We start from the raw sequence: 26,479 nt of genomic DNA on the forward strand, positions 1-26,479 counted from the left end.
GAGGTGGGGGATCAGAGCATTCTAGGAGTTCCAGTTAATTAGACACAACAATGTAAGGAAAAGGTATTTGTGTATAGGTAATCAGGAGAGTTTCACGTTGGGCTTTTATGGGTTCCACGTTAAAGAGTAACCCGGAAGCGAGTGGAGCAAACAAGGGGGACCCGATACATGATCTTCAGGGACACCTCCATATCGTTACTGCAAGAGTGTACGCCCTGTAACGTTTGAATCAGATGTTGGGGTATGGCTGAGTATAGCCCATTGCCATAGTCGAGTCGAGAGTGGGTAAAGGCCCCTATCGCTGTCACATTGCCAGCCTTAACACCATCGGTGTTCATGACGAGCTCAGCTCATCATGAGGCACAGTGGCGCTGTGCTCATGATGAGCTGAGCTCGTCATAACCGCTGCGGCGCTCCCACGCCGGGATATTTCCCCCGCTGTGCTGAGCGTTCTATGAAAATGGGTGTGGTCATGATGAGCTCAGCTCGTCATGAGCACCGCGCACGGCCCCCGCACCCCGGGGGATTAGCCCTGCGGCGAAGGGGTTAAGAAAACTAGGCTGAATCTGCCTTAGGTTCTGCATTTCCCAAAACTATCTCTCGGGCTTGTTCCTTAAGGGGCAACAATTGGTTGTATCAGATTTCAGCACTTTTAAATTAGTGCTGAAAATCATGATAGAAAAATATTTGGAAAGGTCCCCAGACTCAGTGGCGGCTGATACAGAACTGGTTGGTAAGGAGGCAGAGGATAAGAAAATAAAATGCATCACTTACCTGATAACGGTCGCAGCTTCTCCTTCATCCTTTTCTTTTTCTGGCTCCCGGCATCAGACAGGCTCCCCTAAGCAAATCCCAACACTGGTGTCACCAGAAGACAGCTGCGTCACAATTGGTCTGAGCAGCCTGTTTGGCCGCTCAGACACTGCCTGGGAGCCTTGGGACTGTTCTCCACCCAGCTGTGCAACACAACCAGGTAGAGAAATGCTAAGTGTGCATGACTGTTTGACCAGCCAAGACAGCCGGCCAAAGTGTCATGTGCACGTATGGTGAATATATATTTCCTCCTCCCTGTAACCCCACCGTGCCCATCCTAACATGGCCCAGTAGCCCATACTAAAAATAAAATTATAATAACGTTTTGTCATTATCATTTCATTTTTCCTTTTTCCACAGCTCTGTGAGCAGTGGGGCGATGCTCCTCCGCCTTAGTGGTGGAGCCGCCAATGCCCAGACTTTCATTTTGTTTGGGCTAAAGGGGGTGATTCTAGTATTCGGGAACATAGTTGTAATTAGTTATCAGCCATCTATTTTCTAATGGTACCCAGGCATCTCCCTAAATAATTCTGTTAGACTGTCACACCATCCTTCTTCCGAGGTATTTGGGTATCTTATAACCAACGTAGGAATGACAGAGCATTTCAAAAATAGAGACCATAGGTGCACACAGATATTAAAGGGGATGGATAATATGGGAACAGCCCTCCATCACCCCTCGAGTCTCGGGTAAGGTAGGGTCCATCTCATTCTTCTCTCTAATTTCTTACAGTTGAGTTAACTCATTGCTTAAGTCTTATCAGGAGGTTGGGGTGGGTAGAGATGTTCTTCGTGTTTTTTGGACAGATTGAGCAAGCAATCAATATCAGTATTATTCAGATACCCTAAATGGGTGTTGAGTGTCCTCTAGGTGGAAGCTGACAGTGGGCCCAGTACCATCCTCTACGCCAGATGCAATACCCAAAATAAAGAGCTCATCTTGAAGGCTAAACAATAAGGAAGCCTCTTGATTCAAGTTATCTCCTCACCATGAAGATCCTGGAAGTCTTGTGATAACCCTTTAAAGTATTCACCTACGTGAGAAACTAACCTTCCCCGTCATATCTTCGCACATGCCTCTAAAGTGTGAGAATAGGCCCTTAGTTTTAATTAAACAGCAAAAAAAAGCATATTGTGAAATATGTACAGGAGTCCTGAGCTCATCTTTTTGGTTTCTACTGCCGTAACCTACTGGGCTCAAGTGCCTCATAATAGTATTCTACTCTGCACCGTGTCTGATGTCCAAGATATACGATGATGCAAGTTATCAAATACCAGGAAATATTGGGTCCCTTTGACAGCAGAAGCCTTTGATTGCTACAATAATGCCCCTTCGATCAATCAATCAATCAATCAACCAGAGAATTGTGAAGTGTGCTACTCACCAGTGAAGGTCTCAAGGTACTGGGGGCGGGGAATGCAGCTCTGAGTTAGCCGAAAAGCCAGGTCTTAAGCTCTTCCTGAAGACTGAGTGTGTCCTGCCATGATAACTGCGACATCTCAGAAGTAGCCATAATTTAAGACTATTGCTGGAGTCAACACAAGAGAAGCTTGGGGTGGGCAGGCATTAAGGCATTTAGAGGTGACCATTAAAGAAGAAAACCCAGTTCTGAGGCTGAACTCCCATCGCATATCCTGTTGGAGGAGTCTCCTATGCAGGTGAAGAAGGGTCTGATCCTTGCCATATTTTCAGGTTAGCCACATAAAAAAAACTACATACAAATAATTGTGCTTATGCTGAAAAACCTGGTTTGGATCCATCCTACTTGGCCCCACCTTGATGCCCAAGCACAATAGTTTCTTCCTCCGGTAAGAAACCAGATTCAGAATTGACATTTGAGTCCCTTGAGAAGATTCTTCTGAATCGGTATGACATTGTAACTATGTAAAGAAATTGTTTGTCACAAATCAACAGTATTTCTGAGGTGCGCACAATGGTGGCCTGACTGCTTCATCAACATGCTGCTATTTTCAGGACTGCTCGTAGGAGGGACATCTGAAAATCCTGAGTCATTTGCTGCATGAGTTGTATAGCTCCTTAAAAAGGCTCTTGCGTGATCACTCCGTAAGTCAATAAATAAGCGTGGCGATCTTCTGAAGAACTCCCATCACATACCTGTTCTTTCCTTTCTAAGAAACATGGAAGAGCGTGGCCATGCCCAGTCACGGCCAAAATGAATCGCGGGTGGGGGTAATGGGGGCCGCGCGGGGAGGGGTGGGGGTTAATTTAATAAAATGTAATTTTTTTAAAAACTTACCTTCGCCTCCGGTCCCGGACTCCCACGTCTTGTTGTGTCTCCTGCTCTCTGCTCACAGGAAGCAGAAGCAGGCAGCCTCCCTCTCTTCCCCTAAACCAATCACAATCTGCAATGGCAAAGTTATAATTGGCTAGGACGCCGTCCTTACAGGCATCTACGGGGAGGCCGTTTTCTTCATGCAGGCTGCGCAGCAACCTACATTAAGAAAACAGAGAGCGCTATTACTGATTTGGTCGGCCCTGGGGCCGACCAAATAGTGAGAGCCCATAACATTGGGCTAGCCACTCCTCCCTGACCCGCCCACACCCAACCAGGTATACCCTTTTTCTGCTTTCTCGCCAATGGAATAAATACCATTTTACATTTCTGCTTCTCGCACTGTGCGAAAGCAGTGGGGTGAAGCTCCAATGCCCACGTGGAGGAGCTGCCCCTGGCCATGTCCATGCTATTAACTTAAGGTTTCTGATTACTATAACCTCAGTTACGCTTTCTGCACATACGACTGACGCTGTCCAGAAGTGAAGGGTTAATAGTCATCCTCAGTCAATGAAAGAAGACAGAATGCCAGTGGCATGATGCATCGATCAGTTGTCTTCACATTTAACCTTGTCTTGTGGCTCAAGAACGTACTGCTCAGGTACATAGTTAGGGGCTTTTCAGCTGAGGACCTGCTTCCGGATTTGGCTGCCAGTGGATGACCTTGGGATCCCCTCAGCTTCGCCGTCTGGGATTTCACGGGGTGGTGGGATGCTCCCTTTTAAATGTATAGGACATTTTGCAGGGGACTTAGTTGAGAGATATGAACTGAAATGCACTGGTGTGCTGACAAAACACAGATATTAGTTTCACATTCTAGTACAACGAGTACAGAACTCTGACTGCTAGTTGGAGGCAGCTTTGGGAACAGGGCAGACTCTGCCAATGCTCAACTCTAAGTAACTTCCATTCATCACCTTTTATATTTTAAATCAACCGTAACCGCAGGTGATAACTCCATCAGGATTCCATTCCATCATATTTAATCTCATCTGTGCCATTGCAGACAAGGTCTTACTATATCCACTTCCCTCTTGGTCCTTACTCAAACGTTACAGTTCAGCTTGAGTTCCTAAACCACATGCACTCTGAAAGGGAACACAATCAACCGGGATGCTTTACAGTATGCCAAGGGGCTAGCGGCGAGGTGAAGCTTGGGTGTCTATGGCATAGAGAACGCAAGAACCCACTTTCAGCACACTGCTTATTGCGAAGGCGAGTAAATTGGCAGTAAAGTGAAGGATGGAGATGTTCCAATCAAATATAAGCTCCCAATAGGAAGGGTAAAGAATTGTGGATTCTGAAAGCCGCCTCGGGTTTGGCCAAGTAAACCATGAGCTCCCATTCTTTGTTGGGACTCAAGATCATAAAAAAGCACAACGTTTGCTAGCTAAAGGTATGCAGATTTTGTGGTCGCAAGTGTTGATAGACATTTACAAAATCAAATCTGCTCTTATGCTAATGAATTGTGTCTTTCATCTAGGATGATTTAAATACCAAGGTTCAAACTGACGCGTGTTCAGTTTTTGCAGACTGCAACTGCTCGAATGCTGAAGTGCACGCCTTACATCGAATGTGTTCCCTTCTGTATGGTTTCTAGGAGAGTATTACATCCATTGCAAACTGCTCGTGGTCCACAAAGCATTGCAAAGAACTATGAATCAGCAGTGCAGACCATGTGGACCTTCGTGCAATCTAATTTAATTATTTGTCCTCATGAAATAGTGCGCTCGCACTCGCGTGAGCGCAATACCAGATTCTGGGTGATGAGACCTTACTGAGTAATCTGCCCACAGCGCGGTATTCTCGCTGGTTAAGTGGGCTATACTGGTGTGAAGGTCTTCTAGTGTCCTATGGATTTTTCTGACATGTACCTTCATTAAAATTCTTTTTAAATGGCTCCCAGCCTGGTACAGATCTTGGATTCCCTGTGAGGTAGTGTATGGCAACCTTTGGGGATTCTTATTTTGCCACACAAAATAAGTAGTTTCAGATGCGAGGTCTGCTTGGTCTCTTAAATTAAATTTACTATAGCTATCTGACAGAGTACAGCCCTAGGTCCAAGGAGTAGAGAAGCCTTCACAAACAGAATTCTTACATTGGAAGTAGCATCTTGAACACGAGGTCCTTTGCAGAGTACATTACTGTGAATGTGGCTCAACAGAGACAAGATTACAGAAATCAGTAATCTGTTTTTGACTTGATATATATAACATATACCAACAATTTCATACACAAACGCATGGAGTGATTTATCTGGAATTACACAATTTGACTTTAAGTATTAGATATAGAATTAGATCACCCGTTTACACACTAGATCACGTCTCCTGAATGTTTTCCCTAAACCCTCTTGTTATTTAACCTTCAGATTGTTGCAGTTGCCTTATCGCAGTCGCTTGCACGTGAGCCACATGACTTACTTCCGCTGCTATCCTGCCTATGTTTAAGAAGCGGCTGGTACTTGCCAAGCCCAGCTCCCAGTGTTCTTGCCCAGCTGGGTCCTTTGCCATTAATTGCTTCCTTTGTGCGTTCCCAGTTGGCTTTCACCAAAACATCACAAGGCTAGGTTTCCACGCAACTAGATCGCTGTATGGGTTTCTTTTCTCTCGCTGTAATGTGCAGTCCTATTTAGAGCCATATGAAAGTTGTGTAAAAGATGCGTGCCGCGGGTCCAGTGTTTTTTTAAGGAGCATTTACAGGTGTAACAAAATTTCCAAGTTCTCAAATACTAAGACTGGCTAGTATCGATTCCACCTCAAACCTCTGCCTCCCACCTGCACTTCCGGTCTTTTTACCTCTCTCTTGTGGGTTCTTTTTCATCTCTGTTATCTCTCTGTGTCACTGGTTTCCTATCTTTCTCTTGCTTAGCCCTTTTCTGCTTTTCATTGTCTTGCTCTGGGTGCAAAGTCCGATGAGGACAAGTACGTTTTGGACCCAAACATAAGTACTGGTGGTGATCAAGTACATCCATTGGTACAAATTACTGACTGGCAAGATCTTTTTCAGTAACGGAGTACTTATTCTTTTGAGAAACCCTTTCTGTAGCATCACTTAGTTACTGGGTCTCCTAGTTTTCCTGCAAACATTTTCTAATCTTTTCTTTCTAAATGCAGATTTCAGCCACATGCCATTATGCATGTTAACATGCTGTATCACCTGGAACTGTTTCTGTAAAAATCCCATAGCTGTTTTTGAAAATGTAAGTATTTTATCCCCCTTTTTTGGTAGGGTTAATGCCTTGAGATTTATGTTTTATTTCTGATTTTTTTTTACACTTTACAGGTGTGGGTCATCAAGCCCACTTGCTTGTAACCTTTGTTGTTCTAGGAACTGGTAGTCTGTGCACATCCCATATATGTGTGTGTCTTCTTGGTGTTTACAAATATGTTTTGTAACTAAACCCAGTTTCCTAAACCAGTCTCATTATCCATTTGCTGCCTGACCCAAACCGCACCACCAGTACAATGAACATACTGAAGTAGGGTTTCTCATTGAAGACAAAGACAACATGGAAGCTTGTTCTTCTGGGAGGACCCATCTCTTGAGGGAAGCTGCAAGTCCCTTCCTCACAGATTTGCTCACTCAAAACAGCATGGATAACGGAAAGCAGAACTCGATCTTCCCCGTTGAGAACCTTATCCCCAAAGAAAAATCAATACCTAGATCAACAAGGTGACAACGAAGGCGATAGCCAACCTCCTCTTTCCCATGGCTGGACATAACGGACCAATGTTTACCATCTATATCTACCCCTTCGATGGAATCCTCGGCCTTAGGGTCCTAAAATGTATCTGGACTTACAAACATTTTCGTGGGGACAAAGTCAATGTCAGCCGCGGTCTTCTTTTTAAGCTCTAGCTCTTGTACCCTCTTAGTCATTTATTGCTTGATTGCAGATACTTACTTGGCCACAGAAAGTGGAGCACTTTACCACAAGCAGGCAAACCAGAACATCACAAAATAATTGAGGAAATAATTGCAGATTCTAGTCACCATACAGGGCAAAGATTATTGGTCACAAAAGGTCGACATCGGATGTTGTGTTGGTTCCTGTGTGCTGAGAGCCACCCGTGATAGAACATCTTTCACGGGGTCCGAGGCTGACCAAGATGAAGAAAATCTGAGCATTGAATTGAAAGGAGTGATGGTGGATAAAAGGAGGTGCCATCCTGCCTGAAGTCTTAACCAAGTGAGCAGTGGCTTTAGGTGTCTTATTGGTCAAGCCCCAAGTTTAGGGCGGCAAAGAACTAAATGGCTTCAAATCCAAGATTGCATTAAAGTGACCTCAACAACATGAGAGGGCGACTTTGAGGCAATGAAAGTGGCATGTAGACAATAATGTTCTCTCGAATGACATGCAAGAATGAAGCCATAATACTTCCCCATAGCTTGGTAAATGTGAACAGTGTAAAAAAGCTGAAGCTATGCAGGAGGGGCCCCCCTCTCACCTTCAGATGTGGTCCCTCCAGCGTAGGGTTCAGGCACATTGGATGGGTGCTGTGGGGGAAGCTTGCACCACAGCTGCCTGGGCTGTATCTGTTCTGTGGAGAAAAGAATAGCTTTAGTTTCAAGAGTCTTTATCAATTAAATATGTTAACCAACATTATAATGTAAAATATTATCGCCAAAGAGAGCTGCAACACCAAAGTCAAGGATCCTCAGTTCCAAAAAATAAAACCCTCATCACTGATATATGTACATCACCATAAATAAAATCCTTATCGCCAATATAAAACAAACCTTGCCACCAATATATTAGGAACTTCACCGCCAATATAAGAACCTCACTTCTGGCATATGTACCCAGGGGCGCCTCCTTTGCTAAGGCGTCGCCCCACTGCTCTCAGAGCAGTAGAAAAGGGAAAAATAAAATGATAATAACAACATATTATAATTGTATTTTTCATTTCTGCGAGCCTGCGTTAGGGTGGGTCGAGGCTGGTGGCTCCAGGGGGAAGAGTGGTTTGGGCACACTAAGTGCGCATGACTACTACCTGGCCGGTCGCCTGGGTCGGCCAAACAGTCATGTGCACTTTGCATGTTCCCCACCAGGATGTGATGCACAGCCTGTTGAGGAACATGCAGAGGCTCCCTGTCCCCATCTGAGCGCCAAACCACGGAGCTCAGACCAGTCACAACGCTGCATTGTAGTGTTGTGATTGGCTTAGGGGAGCCTGTGTGCTTCTGGGACTCGTCAGTAACGGACAGAGGAGTTTGAGTTTTGAGTTTTAAATTATTTCTAAAGCGCGCGTACACCTGGCGGTTTCATGGCGCTACAGTTGCTGAAGCCTTGAGAGGCAAAAACAGAAGGGGGACATGGGAGAGAATTATTGGGGGAAGGCTTTAGAAAATAGAAAGGTTTTTAACGCCTTTCTGAAGAGAGAGTATTGGGTAGAGCATCTGAGGTGGGCTGGGAGGGAATTCCAGAGGGTGGGGGCAAGTGTGGAGAATTTTGAGCCTCCCCGTTTTTTACGGCGAAAACGGGGGACTATCAAGAGGTGTTGGGAGGAAGAGCGTAGTTCCCTGGCGGGGGCATAGGATTTAATCTCCGAGGAGATGAAAGCAGGAGCGGAGCCTAGCTGGTCCTGGAAAGTGAGGCAACCCACCTTGAACTGGGAGCGCTCACGGATGGGGAGCCAGTGCAGGGATTTTAAGAGGGGGTGACGTGATGAGATTTGGACAGGTTGTAAACCAAGCGGGCGGCTTGGTTCTGAACCAGCTGTAGTCGTCGTACGTTATAGGCAGGCATGCCGTAGTATAGGGCATTGCCATAGTCTAAACGAGAGACGACCATAGCTAGTACGATTAATTTAAGGGCAGTGAAGGAGAAGAAGCGGGAAACCTTACGAATGGTACGGAGAGAAGAAAAGAAGAGGAAACCACCGAGCTTACCTGGGAGTGCAAGGTGAGTTGGTTATTGAGCTTAATGCCAAGCGTTTTGACGAAGGAGGAAGGGGATGGAGGGGGACCAAGGGAGGAGGGCCAAAAGAGGGGGGACCAGGGACTGGTGCAACCACCTGTCAAAACCAGCTCTGTTTTATCTGGGTTTAATTTCAGGTGGTTGCAATTCATCCAGTCCCGGATAAAGATCATAGTAGATTGAAAATTAGTTTTAGAGTCAGGGGAGTGAGATAGAGGGAATATGAGCTGGAGGTCATCTGCATAATTGAATATGGATACCTCCAGTTGCTGAAGAGCAAAGATGAGGGGGGCTATATACAGGTTGAATAGTAGTGGGGAAAGAGAGGAGCCCTGTGGGACACCCCATAGAACCTTCCGTGGATCGGCCGAGAAGTCGCCCAGGCGCACCGCTTGGGTGCGGTCACTAAGGAAGGAGGACAGCCAGACCAAGGCCGAACCGCCGACCCCCGCCGCCCCGACACGGGAAAGTAAGATGGAGTGGTCCACCGTGTCAAAGGTGGCGGAAAGGTCGAGTAGGACCAAGGCCTGGGGAAGGTTGGTATCCATTCCTTCTCTAAGGTTGTCAAGTACAGATAACACTACTGACTCGGTAGAGTGAGCAGGGCGAAATCCGGCCTGACGGGGGGGCTAAAACTCGGTTTTCTTCCACGTAGGTGGTGAGTACTCTGGTCACGTGTCGCTCCAGAACTTTCCCTAAAAAGGAGAGCAAAGAAATGGGGCGATAGTTGGCGGGAGTAGAGAGGTCAGCACCAGGCTTTTTGAGAATGGGGAGAATTATAGCAGTTTTGAGAGTAGGGGTAACAAGGCCCTGTGACAGGGAGCAATTGAGAAAAGTGAGCAGGGGTAATGGGCATTTCGTGAAAATGTGACTGAGAATATGGGCAGGACACGGGTCAAGTGGAGACCCTGATTTAACCAGAGGGAGAAGGGAAAGAAAGGATTCTTCCGTTAGAAGAGGGAATGAGTTAAGACGAGCCTCTAGAGGCGGGCGGGACGGATTAAGGAAGGAGGGAGAAGGGGGGAGGATATTGGCTCTGATTTTTGCAATTTTATCCAGGAAATAAGTATTCAAGGAGTCGCATAAAGATTGTGACGGGGAAGGTTTGAGAGTGGTTCTGTCAGAGTAAGCGAGTTTGTTGACAATAGAGAAAATTTCTCTGGGCTGGTTCTCAGTGACTAGGATTTTCGAGGAAAAGTAGTCCGTTTTGGTAGTCAAGATAGTTTTTTTATATTGCGACAGAAGGGAGGTGTACTGGGCTTTGAGGATGGGGCAGTATTGTCGTCTCCAGGCCCGTTCGGCGTGACGGACTGTAAGTTTTAGAGCCTTTAGTTCCTCGTTGAACCAGCGGTTGGAATCATTCGTACGTCTGGAGGAAACTCGCCTGAGCGGTGCGATAGAGTCGCAGCCTGATAGTAGCCAGGAATTGATGGAGTCGGCTTGTTCTGATATAGACAGACCAGATAGGTCTGGACTGGAAGAGGAGAGAGAGGAGGCTATAGAGGCCGCGTCCACCCGGCCCCAGGAGCGTACCCAGAGGTTCTTGGGATGCGAGGGCTTGGTGGGTGGGCCAAATTGTGAGGAAAAAGAAATCAAGGAGTGGTCAGACCAGAGGCAGGGGGAAATGGAAAGAGACGCAATGGGGCAGTTAAGGGACCAGATCTGGTCGAGGATGTGGCCCTGAGTGTGCGTAGGGGAGAGGACATGCGAGATGAAGTTGAGCGATCGTAGAGTATCGGAAAATTCTTTGGAGGTGGAACATTCAGCTGGGTCAGAAGGCCAGAAGTTGAAGTCACCTAGCACCATAATGGAGGAGTTATTAACCGCTAGGGTGGCCACAAGCTCTTGAAACCCAGCAAGAAAGGTTTGAGAGGGTTGGGGGGGACGGTACATAAGTAAACACGTGAGAGGTACATTAAGGGAGGGTGAACGGACAACTAGGAAATCTGAGGAGCCAATAGGCGGAAAAATAAGAGGCTGAAAAGGGAGATCTTTCCGAGCGATCAGGGCGACACCTGCAATGCACTGCTGATGACGTCACATATTACATCACTCATGACATGGTCAGTGACATCACTCATGACATCACTGATGACATCTCAAATGACATCACTGATGACAACATCCTTGTGACAAAGTGGCAGACCTCCTATCAGCATAAAATAACCTTTGACACACACATTCAAAAATAGAAACTAACATTTTCTTAAAAAAGGAGAAACCAATACCAATTACAACAACTTATTAGGTAATTCAAACATCTACATACACATCCACTCATTCACCAACAGTTCTATATAGTCACTCATGCATGTACTTACTCATCATATGTACTCATACACCTATACATCCTGTTACACACTAATACTCATCCATATAGTTATTCACACACAAATTCACACATGCAAATAAACTATCAAAAAAACATTTACTTGATTATACTGCTATATACACACCACTACACATACTTCTACAGAAACGGAAACATATTTACTCTCTTAAACAATCAATTATAAAAACACATACTCACTAACCCACCCATACACACAATCATCCACCCATACAGTCTTGCACACATGCTGTCTTCAAAATACATACAAATAGTGAGTCACTCATTCATGCATCTGTGCTCTAAGTAATATCCCCCACCGAACCATACAGACACTGATACTGATACTCAAAAAAACAACTAATAACCCATATACACACTCATGTAGCTACTCACCAACCCATGCAGCCACTTATACACAAAGTGAGACACAGATACAGATATTTAAATATTTAAACATTACTCGCTAATATATGTATTCACTAAGATACATTTAATAAGTCAGTTAACCAATCAATTTTACACAAAAAAACCATCCATTTAGACATTTATTTACCCATTTATTCTTCCATCAACCTTTAGATATACATATATAAAAATATTTATTTTTCAGAAAGATACACATTCACTGGATGATGTCATCAGTGATGTCATTTGAGATGTCATCAGTGATATCATGAGTGATGTCACTGACCATGTCATGAGTGATGTAATATGTGACGTCATCAGCAGTGCATTGCACGCGCAAGTTATAGTGAGTCCAACTAACTATAACGGGGGAATTTCAATGGTTTTATGCGAGTAAAATTTCCACCTAACTATAACTGGTGTGAAACCTATGGTTTTTTCAGTGAATTTGATAGGTTTTTTAAATGCTAATTCCTAACTATAACTGGTGTGAAACCTATGGTTTTTTCAGTGAATATATATATATATATATATATATATATATATATATATAACATTTCTATGGCAAAATGAAACCCCTCATTTTGTTCCTTTTCAAATTAAATGTATTAAGTGTTACCACTTTATTCCAATCAAGATGACTTCAGGTGTGCCATACTTTTGTCATAAGTAAGACTGTTAGCGTTCTAGTTGTTCTTTAGAACACTCTGGGACATTCTGTCATTGGGCTATAGTTGGGCTACATCTGGCTGATATTTGGGCTATATTTGGGCTCTTTTGTCTCTGGTGGCCATCTTGGGAGACTGCATATCAGAATTGTTTTAATGAAATATAAGAGGATTTGAGAAGTCACTCAAAATGTGCCCTAATTTTTCTTTCTTCAGCACTAATCATAATTTCTATGGCAAAATGACCCCCCTCATTTTGTTCCTTTGCAAATTAAATGTTTTAAGTGTTAACACTTTATTCCAATCAAGATGACTTCAGGTGTGCCATACTTTTGTCATAAGTAAGACTGTTAGCGCTCTAGTTGTTCTTTAGAACACTCTGGGACATTCTGTCATTGGGCTATAGTTGGGCTACATCTGGCTGATATTTGGGCTACATTTGGTTTTTTTTTGTCTCTGGTGGCCATCTTTGGGCTACATTGGGCTACATTGGGCTACATTTGGGCTCTAACATATATATAGCCCAATGTAGCCCAATATATTTTTTTTCAAAGTTAATTTTTGTAAAAACCACTGGAGCATATATCTTGAGACATAGCAAAGGCACATCGGGGTACCAGTCCCTACAATTTTGCCAAGTTTGGTGGAAATCCATTCAGCCGTTCGGGGTAAAAGTGAGTCCAACCGCCCTATGAAAATTAACATGGGGAAAACACGTTTTGGGACCCTCCTTTTATCTCGGCCCCCGCTTGACGGATCCCCCCGAAACTTTCAGGGAAGGAGCGGAGCGCAGCGAGGCAAAGTTAAGGAAAATTACAGGCAGATCCCTCATTCGGCGCCAAAGTTATTCCCAATAGAATGTTGCGGATTTCCTATGGAAAACGATCCTAACTATAACTACCAACTGGCGACCGCCAGTAGGTAATATATACATATATATATGAGAAAGTTTAGATATATAGATATAGATATGGAAGAGTGAGCAGGCATTGCGACAGAAGAGGGCAAAGGGACAAAAAAACAAAGGAGGGATGAGAGACAGGGAGAGAGATGGATGAGGACAAGGATACCGGTTGAATGGGAGGAGCGTAACGGCACAGGAAGGAAGATGTAAGTGGCAGGGGCGTAACGCATGCCCCTGCAGTGCAAGAGGACAGCCCGCCGGGGAGGAGGGGGCAACCCCTTCAAGCCCCCCCTCCACTCAATCCAAACCCAACGAATATCTGTGAAAAATGAGAGACTTAGTGGACCCTTATCACATTCTACGGGGATAGGGGGGGGCCTCATTGTTTGCGTTATGCCACTGGTGAGTGGAGGGTAAAGAAGACAGAAAGAGGTGGAAAGAGAGCGGGGCAGTGATTGGAAGGGTAGTGGGGGCAAGTGGGAGGAGAGACAGTGAAGAAAAAAATGAGATAGGAGGAGAGAAGCAAATGGGAAAGCAGGTTGTTAATTGGGATGGATTCAGTTTACAGCTCTTGAAGATCAAGCACTGAAACATACGATTGTAGAGTTTCCGCACTACAACATTGTAATCCAAATTCAGCCCGCGGTACACGGCGTGCAGGGTTTTCTTCCTTACAAAATGTCTCCCAGGCCAGGCCTTTCAAGTGTTGGCGTGCCCTGGGCCCTCTCTTGCGGGTCTTCCGGTTCCAAGATCTCGTCAGCCTCAGACCCAAGAGTCTCTGCCGCCGCCGCAGCTGCGCGCTCAGGCTCTGACGCAAGATCCCAGTCATTGGCGTAACGAAAATTGAGGGGGCCTCCCTGCACGGTACATAGAGGGCCCTCCTCCAGGCTCTATCAGGAGCTCTCCGCCCAGAGTGCAGTGCCGAGGGGGCCCCCTGGAGCTTGGGCCCCCCGCACCACGGGGGCTGTGGGGGCCTGTGTTACGCCCCTGATCCAAATGGGGTACATTTGTTTTAAGCTGCGCCCAACTCACAGGTCATGGATGTGCTGCAGACGGTTGGGGCCCAGCGATCCTCGATAACAGGTTTTGGTGCGCGGCTTTGGCAGATCGCACCAGATGTTGTGTAGCACTGGCTTTGTTGTGCTGTACGTAATGAAACATTGGCTGTGCCATGTGTGCAGTGATGCCACAAACTCTGGACTGGTTGCATTAACAGACATTAGTGCCCGAGAGGTGCGACAATGATCATCTCTGGTACACAAGGCGGTCCGCTTCCCAGTGATGTCACAACGCTCGAGCCCTGGTTGCCACTGGTTGAGTGTGCCCTCTCCCAGGTGACCTCAAAGCGGTTATTGGCTGCTCAATGCTACGCCAACAGCGATTGTGGTTAATGCCTAGAGAAATCAACCCTACTGGTGCCGTCACAGTTTATGGCACGCCGACTGCTAGTTCCCGACCTTGGAGACGCACAGCTTGTGGCACAGAAGCTACAGTAAATGCACACTGATTGTGCATTTGTGCATTTCCATGTGATCTTGCCTAGGTTAAATACCTCAAAGTTATTCACACTAGCTATGTCCGGTCCCACCGGAAGCCACAAGGGTTTGGGGGGCAGCCAAAAACCGCAAGGTCTGCCCCCGGGCAGATTGGGAGGGGAAGGGGCGGGCCAGTACCGGCAATTCTGTGCATTGGGCTACATTGGGAATAGCCCAATTGTAGCCCAATTAAGTTTTGTAGCCCAAGGGTATAATTGGGGATTTGGTGTGCTCCCAGCCACCATTTTAGGTTTGGTGACCTGGTGGCTGGGAGCGTTTGAGGTAGTTTAGCGTTTTTTGTCTCTCCCTCCCACCCTATATTTTGGCTTTTTTGGGATGTTAATTTGGGGTTTCAGCTATTTTTGTTTAGGCCAGGTTTTGTGGTGACAGGAGCGTAAGGGTTTGGAGAATTTTGTATAATCGTCTCTTGGAACAGGTGCAGGCTGGGTTGTAAAAAGTTGGCCAAGATTGGCAGAAGTTTTTACTTAAGTGTTGGAAGTTTGTGTGCAGGGCAGAGAAAGGATAGGCAGGTAGGCTAAGTTTAGACTAGATGTTTGGTAGTTACAGTTGTAGAAAGACGGGTAGGGATTTAGGTTTCCTTGAAGGGCAGGATATGTAAATGCAATACTGTGTAATGTGCTTGTTATGTAATGTTAATATGTTATTGGTGAGGTGACGGATTTGATGTGGGGATCGTAGGGGCGGGGGGGGAAACGGGGGATCAGTTATTTTATGTATAAAGAGGTTTTAGTTTGTAAGGCAGTTGCCTTGGTTGGACATTGTGATATGCACCTGTTTCAATAAAGCGGCCTTTTACACACACAAAATTGTTCTCGGTTTTGGATTGTTCCCCTCCCTCCCAAACAGACTGAGCCTGGTGATGTCGCACTAGGAAACAGATGGACCGCTGTTGAAAAAACATGTAATTTTGCGCCTTCATTTGCACTGATCGACCAGTGTGAAATATGCGTTTTTTCACCAGTTACATACACTGTGAAAATGTGAGTGCAAAACTACCGATTGCAGGAGCAAATGTCTGCAACCCGGCCCATTTCGCTAGTTTCAGGTGGCAGTGTTGCCCCCGCCCTCCTCCCTGGTACAGATGACTGCCACCCGTCATCAGAGAAGGTGTAATCCGGGCCGCAGGCTCAGCGGGGCGCTAATCCCGGCCATGCTGCCTGCAGAGATAAGGGCCGCTTTAATGAAGTGTTTCCAGCGCTGAGCCTGGATTTTAAGGAGGTGGGGTGGTGGAGGGAGGGGGGGGGGTGATGCCTGTGGGACTAGGACGCAGTGTTCCCCACTTAGAGCCCATAGTTTCCCTAGTGCACCTGGGTTCTGGCCACCCCATCCCTTGCTATGAGTCCTCCGACCTGCAACACCTGACTGAAACACTTCTGCGAATGTACTGCTCTGCCCGAAAAGCCTTCTTGACCATCCAACCACCTAACAGGTCCTGGGCTACAGTGCTCTGAAATTGCATCCATGCGCTATTCTGACCGGGACATCCCCTGCTGCCAACTGCTAGAACCCCCGGCTCTACCAATGCACCTCTATTATGACCAAGCTTCTTTAAGACACACAAAGCAGATATAACGCAAGGCGCAACAGTGCAACCTACTCGAACACACAATATACCACACAGGCATCCGCAGTGCAAGCTTCCTTCAGACACACAAAGCAGGTGCAACGCAGGGCGCAACAGTGCAACCTACTCGAACACACAATATACCACACAGGCATCCGCAGTGCAAACCTCTTGCAGACACACAGAGCAGGTATAACACAGGCCGCAGCACTGCAACCTCGTCGAACACACAATATACCACCCAGGCATCAGCAGTGCAAGCTTCCATCAGACTCACAAAGGAGTTATAATGCTGGCCGCAGCAGTGCAACCTACTGGAATACACAATATACCAAACAGGTCGCAGCAGTGCAATCGACTCGAAGACACAATATACCCCACAAGATTCAGCAGTATAAGCTTCCTTCAGACACACAAAGCAGGTATAACACAGGCCACAGCAGTGCAACCTACTCCAACACACAATACAGCATGGAGGCTGCAGCAGTACAACTTACTCGAACACACAATATACCACCCAGGCATCAGCAGTGCAAGCTTCCATCAGACACACAAAGGAGTTATAATGCAGGCCGCAGCGGTACAACTTACTCGAACACACAATATACCACCCAGGCATCAGCAGTGCAAGCTTCCATCAGACACACAAAGGAGTTATAATGTAGGCCGCAGCAATGCAACCTACTTAAATACAAAATATACCAAACAGGCCGCAGCACTGCGATCTACTCGTAGACACAATATACCCCACAAGATTCAGCAGTATAAGCTTCCTTCAGACACACAAAGCAGGTATAACACAGGCCACAGCAGTGCAACCTACTCCAACACACAATACAGCATGGAGGCTGCAGCAGTACAACTTACTCGAACACACAATATACCACCCAGGCATCAGCAGTGCAAGCTTCCATCAGACACACAAAGGAGTTATAATGCAGGCCGCAGCGGTACAACTTACTCGAACACACAATATACCACCCAGGCATCAGCAGTGCAAGCTTCCATCAGACACACAAAGGAGTTATAATGTAGGCCGCAGCAATGCAACCTACTTAAATACAAAATATACCAAACAGGCCGCAGCACTGCGATCTACTCGTAGACACAATATACCCCACAAGATTCAGCAGTATAAGCTTCCTTCAGACACACAAAGCAGGTATAACACAGGCCACAGCAGTGCAACCTACTCCAACACACAATACAGCATGGAGGCTGCAGCAGTACAACTTACTCGAACACACAATATACCACACAGGAATCAGCAATGCAAGCTTCCTTTAGACACACAAAGCAGGTAAAACGCAGGCTGCAGCAGTGCAAGCTTCCTTCAGATCCGCACAACAGGTACATTACATGCAGCAGCAATGTAATCTACATGAACACCACACATACATCACAGACATCCAAATCATAAGCTTCCTTCAGACACACTCAACAATATCCACAGTAGCTGCAGTGCAACCTTTCCACACACAACAGATACCATGTGGGCATCAACACTGCAAGCATCACTGCCATGTACAGAAGAGGTACAGAACAGGCAGCAACACTGCAAGCTTCCCTGCTACGTACAGAAAATGTACAGTGCAACCACAAGCACAAGGAGAATCAGCGGCACAAATCCATCAAGAGTGAAAGCTTTGCACATGCACACACAAGGCATAGCACTGGCAACAGCAGTGAAAGCTTCCCCAGTAAGAAAAAGGTGATGCAAACAGTGGCAAATACTCAAAACTAGTGTAGCAAGCATTGGCAAAGGCAACAGGTATCAGCAATGGGCGAGCTAAGAGCTTGTGTCGTTGTGAATGTGAATGTTTTTAGCCATATGTTTGTGAGGTTGCGGATGTGTTATGTGTGCCTTCGTTCAAATGTGTGTGTTATTCCTTTTAAAGGAGTGCCTGTGGCTTTGAATTATATGTGCATGTTTGTGAGAGCAATCGCTGTGCTTAATACTTTGACACACTGTATGCACCAAATCGTACTGCTGCTGAAGTAATTCAACGCAATGGTGCGCACAAGAAAAGGGATGCATTCACCTGAAATATGCAAGTAGCTTGATTAAGTATTTAGCTTGTTCTTGAAATATTAATGGCAGGATAATGGACAATATGATTATCCCCAGGGCAAATGCCAAAGCCCTGGGGATAATCATATTGTGACAGGATAGGAAGCCGAATGAGGATCATAAAACCCTAATAATAATAAATTGTTGCTCATGTAATGCTAAACATCTGTGTTTTACCATTTCTAAGGAGCGTGAATAATAAAAATAAGAAGGGTTAGTTTTACCCACTTTAATGATACTCAGCGTATCGACATCGGAAGGATGAAAGGTGGAGTTGGCCCGACAGGAGTTGAAGGTCACTCACAGAGGTCAGCAGGCAGCGCTTAACTTGCTAAGTCATTTTACCGGCGTTGACTCTGCTACGGGGAGCAGAAGATCTGGTCCGTGGACCCCTTACAAGGACAGTTGAGGTCTTCCCAACTGGACAGTCACTTTGAAAAGCTAGTAGGGCTGGGGAGGGAAGGAGGGTCAAGAGTCCGTCCCCAGACAAGTGTTTGGACATTCCTTACTAGCCAGCCACAGACACTCCTCCCATTTGTCCATAGCCCAGTCCACCCAAGTGCCATTTTCCCACTAGGAACACAACACAATTCTGAGAGGCTATACCTCGACCCGGCTGCGGGTCTGCACATGGATACAGCATTCACAGTCATCTTCCCGAGCCGAGTTTCTCCTCCCTTCCATGCCTTATTTCGTAAGCTTTCGCGCGGCTAAAAATATCGCGAAATCCAGCTTGCCCAAAGCAAAATCACATACAGTTTACTCCCACCGTATGTTTCTCAATTCTTGCCGGGAAAAGCGCGGCAGCCGTTGGGTTTCAGATTCAGCGCTTCATCCGCTCCCCTCCTCCTCAGACACCCACCTTCTCTCCAAACCCCACCGGCGACGGAAACGCACAGAAACAAAAGACATGAGGGTTTTGGGGCAGGGAATATATACTTTAGGAAGCCGTGAGGTGCATCACAGGTCTGTTTAGGAACCTCCTCCGAAAGTCTGCTTCCTATAGGTTTAACGGAAGAGGCCATGGCTGAGGAAGTGACGCCACATGCCTTCCTTCCTTCCCAGGCCTTCCATGCTGTTGGAATGAGCAATGCTTTAAATGGGCTGGTGCTGTCCAATACTGAGTACCAGCACTTTTTTAAGAGGGAGAGTCAGTGGCGGCTCGCCGAGGGAGTGCTGCGGGGTGGTGAGGCGGGAGAGGGCAGGGTCCATCGTATGTCAGACTCCACTACACAGACCCCCCAGGATATTGCGGCATGTATTTGCAAATTTCGCTGCACAAATATGGGAATTTAGCGGCACAAATATGGAAATTTAGCGGCATTTTTGCGGCACTTTATTTTATTTTACTCATAATCATTCATTTTCAGCCTTAAATCAATGGAAACTGTTTTAGCAGAGTATTCCACTTGGAAATAGGCCTGTTTAAAGTTCTGCAGCTCTACGGAAGCACAGCTCCAATCCCAACCTCGTGCCTGGAGACCTTTTTTGCAACCGAAATAGTACATATTGCGGTTATCGTGCAACCCAGCTGATTTTGCTATTTTTTCGTGAACCGCAAAATGCTGGGGGGGTCCCTCTAAAGCTGTCTGTAGGCGAGACAAAAAAAATAAAACACTTGGGGCTAGATGTAGGTAAATTGGATTTACCGAATCATAAATACCGAATTTTACTGATTCGGTATTTAAGATTCGGTAAATCCAATGTAGGTAAATAATCGGTAAAAAATACCGAATCTGTAGGATTCGGTATTTACCGAATCGGTATTTACCGATTGCCATTGATTCCTATGGGCCTTGAGGCCCATAGGAATCAATGTCAATTTCCGAATCGGTAAATACCGATTCGGTAAAATTACCGAATTGACAAGGGGGACAACACCCTGTTGCACCCCTGATACTGGCTTGTGTGCCACATGTGCATGTACACAGAAATTCGTTATTTACCATGAAATAGTATTTCATGGTAAATAACGAATTGTTAAGGGCCTGTGGCACTATTTAAGTGCCACCTACATCTACATTTACCGATTTGGTAAATATACCGATTCGGTATTTTACCGAATCTGTAAATTTACCGAATCGGTAAATTTACAGATTCGTTAATTTTTGGGCTCCTACACGTCAAATACCAAATACCGGTCGGTAACGGCCGAAATTGGCCGTTACCGACCGGTATTTGGTGTCCTACATCGGGCTGTAGGTGTTTCCCTATTGTTCTAAAATACTTTTAGAGTGATTCCCTCTTTTGTGGTTTCAATTTATATTTCAAGGGAGAAAGAAAATACCAGATTTCCCTAAATTTCTCTATTTTGTTTTACCCGTCTTGAAAAAGAAATGATGGGCAGGCGAGTAAACTACAGGCCAGGTGACAGTCATACCTATGTGGGATGGCAGGCACCCCATGCCAGTGCAACTGATGTGAGGCATCTGACAGAGCAGGTGCCATGTTGTCTCTAATATCTTAAAAACAGAGAACACCTGTCCTTTGAAGTTCCCACCTCGTGCCTACACGACACAGCATGGGCTCTGATTACAGGTCTGTTCCCCTCACCTGGCACCTACCCGGGATATGAACCCTTGCCTGTTGCGGACCTTCCAGTGCCATACCCTCACCCAGTGCCATGCTTCCAGGGCACTGACCACGTCTGGTGCGCTTGAAGGAGACAATGTTACCAACCAAGAAAGCTCAGCAGGTTAAGTTCTTGCTTTAAAGCTATGTTTTCAACTTGGAGGTTCAAGTCTAGACACTCCAGCTGAACTGATTTCCTTCGTTTTCAATTAAATAAGGTGAGTCTATTGAACTCTGGTGATAGCAAAATGTTTCTCACAGTGCTGTGAAACAGCAAAACTGCAGTTTACCATGTGTTTCAGTTTAAAAAGGGGAGCAGGCAAGGCACAGGACTTATGCAATTTATTGAGAAAATTAAATTATTTAGTCACAAAATGATCCTGTAATGAACCTGAAAGAAGATTCCACCCTATCCGAAATACTTCCTCAACAGTGGTCTCTCCTTTTCTCTTCACTGCGGTGAAGGCCTCCCCTCTGCAGTTTCCCTGGACCTCGTGACATCACTTCTGGTGCCGCTGGGGAGGCAGGGGCCTTTCAAGTGTATATCAACTGTGTTTTTTTTAGTCTTTGTTTAAAATAATTTACATTTTAATTGTACGTCTTATTCTCACAACTTGCTTGCATAGTGCCCCTTACATTTTACAAGTTAAATGTGTTTTACTGGGACACATCCGCATCTCTGTCCAGTTTCTCCCCTCGAGTATTGCCAAGTAAACCGCTTCACCCCTTTTCAGAAATGCAATATTCAATACGATCCTTATTGTGCTCAAACAGTGAATATTATTATGAACAGAAGGGGCCAGTCTTTGAATCTCGCCTCAGGAGACCTGTAGTTCGAACCCCGTGCAATGCTGGCCGCTCTGTCAAGCCGTCCTTAGTGCGCCTGTAGGTGTAGTTTCTGTCGGTCTAAATGTTAACAATTGAAAACTGTCCTTTGCCGAGCTCTGCCATCATCCGGGGGATACTGAGTGCGGGCACACTCTGTCTCTTTGATGACTGTTTCACACAGCATGTGCTCTTCTGAGGGGGCCTAGCCAAGCCAGTGAGCGTCATGGTCCCTAAATGCATGAGATATGAGCCCCAGCTGCTATTCTGTTTTAAGGCTGTACGGAGACACGTAGTGACGTGTTTGCTTACAGCCAATAAGAAGCCACCATTTTTTATGCCTGCCGGGAGACCTTTTTTTGCGGCCGAAATATCAAATATCGCGGCCATCGCGCTACCCAGCTGATTTCGCAATTTTTTCGTGAATCGTGAAATCCCGAAATGCTGGAGGGTCTGACTACACCACCCACCATGCCCCTCCCCCACCCGCAGCACTCGCTCGGTGAGCCGCCACTGGGGAGAGTACCTGCACTACTCATGAGACATAATACTTTTAATTGGAGAGTAGCAGTACTTCTCAGAAACAAGTACGTACTCGGTACAGAGTACCATACCTGCACTTCTATTTTTCAATTTCAAGCACTGGGAATGAGGAGGTCTCATTTCCATACAATGACTCCAGGTTCTTCACTGCAGGGTCAATTAATAGGAGTTAGTTGTGACCAACAGTAGGGCGCAGGTGGGATTTGTGTTTGAGGTTATACAAATAGTTGGTGCGAATAATAGATGGGCTAGAAGAGATGAGGTATTGTTAGGTTGCAGGGGTTATAACTCTTAAGAAGAGGAGAGGTTGTGATCTTTGAAAAGAGGTGTGGGAAATTTGCAGAGATGAAGGCAAGCATGCACATGACAGAGTAGGCAGTGCTCAGGGAGAGGAGGCATGCAGAGGATGGAAAGTAGGAACAACGTCAAAAGAGGAGATGTAACAATGAGACGTTTTTATTCAAGCCCATTTACCACACTGGCTTTTAGGAATATAGAGAAGAGGCATTTTTAGATTGAATCCCACTGAGGATATAACATTGTTTTCACAACAGATAAGGCTATATTGATATTGGCTATTTTTGGAAGTAGAATCCGGTGAACAGTCTGTCTACTGCTGGCTTAAGCTAGGCCACTGCTTCAGCAAAGACAGCGGCTCAGGCCACGGGAAAGGACGAGTGAAGTAACAGCTTTATGTATGTATAGGGAAATATCGAGAGCTTTAGGCTGCACTCAAGGAACAGTAACCTCACGATCACAGCAACACAATAGAATATATAGGATTGAAGCAACCTTAATTCCAGCCCCCTGATATACCGCCGTAAAAAATTGTTGTCCAGAGATTTTCTTTTTTGATTTGTGTTTTTGGATCATTAAAGATGTAACAGACATTGCTGATTCGGGCCAACTTTCTGGACGACATTTTAAACAAGCATTTACAATGCAATGGTTTTGCCTTTGGAAAAGTTAGAGCTATTGGCATTGTAAATGACAACATTTGTATTTATGTGTTGGTTTTGAAAACAGATAAATAAATGGCATTGTCATTTACATTGCCATTAGCTTAATCTCTGCCGTCACTCTGCAGTCCCTAGCACTCCCTAGCACTTTGCAGTCACGCTGCACTCCCTAGTCACGCTGCACTCCCTAGTCACGCTGCACTCCCTAGTCACGCTGCACTCCCTAGTCACGCTGCACTCCCTAGTCACGCTGCACTCCCTAGTCACGCTGCACTCGCTAACCACTCTGCACTCCTTCACCACTCTGCACTCCCTCACCACTCTGCACTCACCACTCTGCACTCACCACTCTGCACTCTGCACTCACCACTCTGCACATTAACCAGTTCCAGTATGAAACCAAGGCATTAATTGTGATCATTAATCCATCACAGGGAATCAACATTGCATGGTATTTCAAGGAAACTGTAAAAGTACACTAACGAAAAGCCAGCAGCAGCAGTGGGTAGGTACAGTAATATTCTTTTAATAATAGAACGCCCACACCGCTAAAACTATAGTGGGTGGAAAGGAACAGGGCCCAGGAGAGGCAAACAGAAACAAACGTTTAGGCCGGTCTATTGGCTTTGCCAATATTTTTAAGCTCTCTTGTAGAGAAGTTAAGTATTGAAATGATTAATAAGCTGTCACTTAATTCCAAGGTTTCTTTGGCGACAGGAGAAATAATGTAACTGCTTCGCAGGGATACATGGCTGTAGAAACAACACATAATTAAGGAAATGTATACATAATTGGCAACAATAAACGGATCTGATAAGTACATATATCATATGTGCCTCCCTGGCCAGAAAATATAACAAATGTGCTTCCTTTAGTAAGCAGTGCACATTGGAATATAAATGCACACATCAATCGTGCACCAATGTAATTGTTAAAGAAAGCTGAGCTGCCTTGAAAGCGCATTGGGATGCCCAACCAGAAGGAACCGCTGCGAAGGAGTTGTGGACAAACCCTGGCAAGAAACTGTGGGGAAAAGGCTGCACAGTCAATTTCAGTCCGACAGTATTAATAAAATGCCCTGAGAGAAAAATTGCACAAATCGTACCTCAATGTATACAATGGTCAGCATACATAATTGTGCTTGTCGGTTAAGCCTTACAGTTCTAAGCACACTTATAACAGATGGTATTAAAACATCCAGTGCGAGGAGGAAACTAGCAAGAGTTGGCAGGGATACGCTAAAAGCGCATGCTGCGAGGGTAAACATGTATTGTAAGCACAGCAAAGGGATACAGATTGCTGGGATTGTGATAAGTGGGGTCGAACAGAACATATGGTCACCTGCCATCCGCACTCCAGTCCCAATATGCTCCTGGGCCTGCCTGGTATCAGCGAGGAGCCAGGCCTCTCCCATGGGGCCTCTGCAGCTAGTTTGGTCAGACGCTAACCACATTTACACATAAAAGCCAGTAGATCTCTGGGACAGAGGAGGTTGGTGGGGGTGGTCGGGGGGCTCTTCATCACAGATCTCTGCTCATCACAAGCTGTTATCTTTAAAATGCCTATAAAGTTGGCCAAAACTAATAGAATGAGTATATAATACTGCAGGAAAACGGGACAACTAGTCACGCATTGAGTAATTAAATCAAACTCCTTTTGAGTGACTCTGGGTAGTATCTACAGTCATTCACGAACTGTTCCTTTCTAAAAAAAATCATGGCATGATTATTATATAGCATGCAATCGAAGCAGTGCATGTAAAACTAACCTCTGAACATTATCTCAAAGGGCAATGCTTAGAGAAGTTTGAACACCTAACGGAAATTAGCCTGTGAAATAAGGGCTGTTTATAGGAAGAATGCCACAGTAATTAAATTACATGGAAGGATAAAACGCGAAGCAGACACACCAGGCATCTAACCCTGCCTGCAAACTACACGTGTAACTGCGCTCTACCCAAAAGATCTTTCACTAGCGTAGACAGACACCTGAAGATGCAGTATTTTCAACCAGACTGAAATACCCACACGGCTGACCAGATAACAGAAGTGTGAGCATACAAGGCAGAGAGCCTTAAACATGCGTGCCACGGCATGCCAACAGTGAACGAGCTGCAGTGCACTGCCCTCCCCACAGGGGCTTCTGGCGCTGCCATCCCCCCTCCCACAGCAATACCAGTCCCGGAGTTGCATATGAAAGCAGCGCTTCTTTAAATACAAGTGGTCTTGTGTAACCGCCTGCTTTCCGTTGCGGTTCCGTCAGTGCAAGGAGTAAAAATGTGGCACGATGTGCCTAAAAATTAAACTGGTAACAGTAACATTCAATACAACAACTGACACCGTATGTAAAAATATATTGTAATTTTCTAACGCTAGGCAGCTTAAGTAACAAAAAATGGGGGTGGGACATTTACGTCACAGAAATTGCATTCAATTTGCAAGTCTGTCATTAACATACACAAAATATGAATTGCTCACACTATTTACATGAAGATATTTTGACGGTTCGCTTGGTGGTCATGTTGTTAAAACCCGTCTTCACTTCCCACGCCTCCGGAATACAGTCTTTGGGAGGCAATAGGTGCGTACATTGTGCTATGAGAAAGACTTCAGTGGCAGACACACCAGGCATCTAACCCTGCCTGCAAGCTACACGTGTAACTATATTTTGGATAATAGGAAACATAGGGAAATCGGAGCTATCAGGGGAAGTTCACCCAATCACAGAGTAAGCAAATCCTGGGTATGCCAGACGTAAACAAACACCTACGGACAGCGGGAGGGGGGCGAGAAAGGAACGGACAACGGGAGGGGGAAAGGAAGGCACTCACCTGGACTTCCTTGGGCGGCGGTCGGCCGCGAAATGACGAACACAAACATGGACGCACAAAAAAAAAAACTACCGCCCACGGCCGCGATGACGACATCGCAGAGGCGGAGAGCGAAAAAATCGCGGGAACGCCCCCGAATCTGGTCTGGCCTTGACGGACAGATCCGGCACCCAATGGCTAGCCTCCATTTATGGAGCTAGCCAATGGGAGCCGGGGGACGT

The 26,479-nt window shown here is 45.8% G+C and overlaps 1 protein-coding gene across 8 annotated transcripts in view; it reads right to left on the reverse strand.

Annotated features, from left to right (window-relative positions):
• The window catches only part of ZNF385A (zinc finger protein 385A), a 483,068-nt gene that overhangs the window by 210,826 nt on the left and 245,763 nt on the right, over positions 1 to 26,479 (reverse strand). For 5 of the 8 annotated variants that reach the window (XM_078688401.1, XM_078688410.1, XM_078688394.1 and 2 more), the window contains one exon: positions 7,559 to 7,651. In XM_078688401.1, coding sequence (XP_078544527.1) covers positions 7,559 to 7,651 — 93 coding nt within the window. The remainder of the gene's footprint in view (positions 1 to 7,558; positions 7,652 to 26,479) is intronic. The other 3 variants (XM_078688451.1, XM_078688443.1, XM_078688419.1) reach the window with 1 other exon arrangement.

This window comes from Lissotriton helveticus, chromosome 1_1 (genome assembly GCF_964261635.1).
Source record: "Lissotriton helveticus chromosome 1_1, aLisHel1.1, whole genome shotgun sequence".
Lineage (NCBI taxonomy): Eukaryota > Metazoa > Chordata > Amphibia > Caudata > Salamandridae > Lissotriton > Lissotriton helveticus.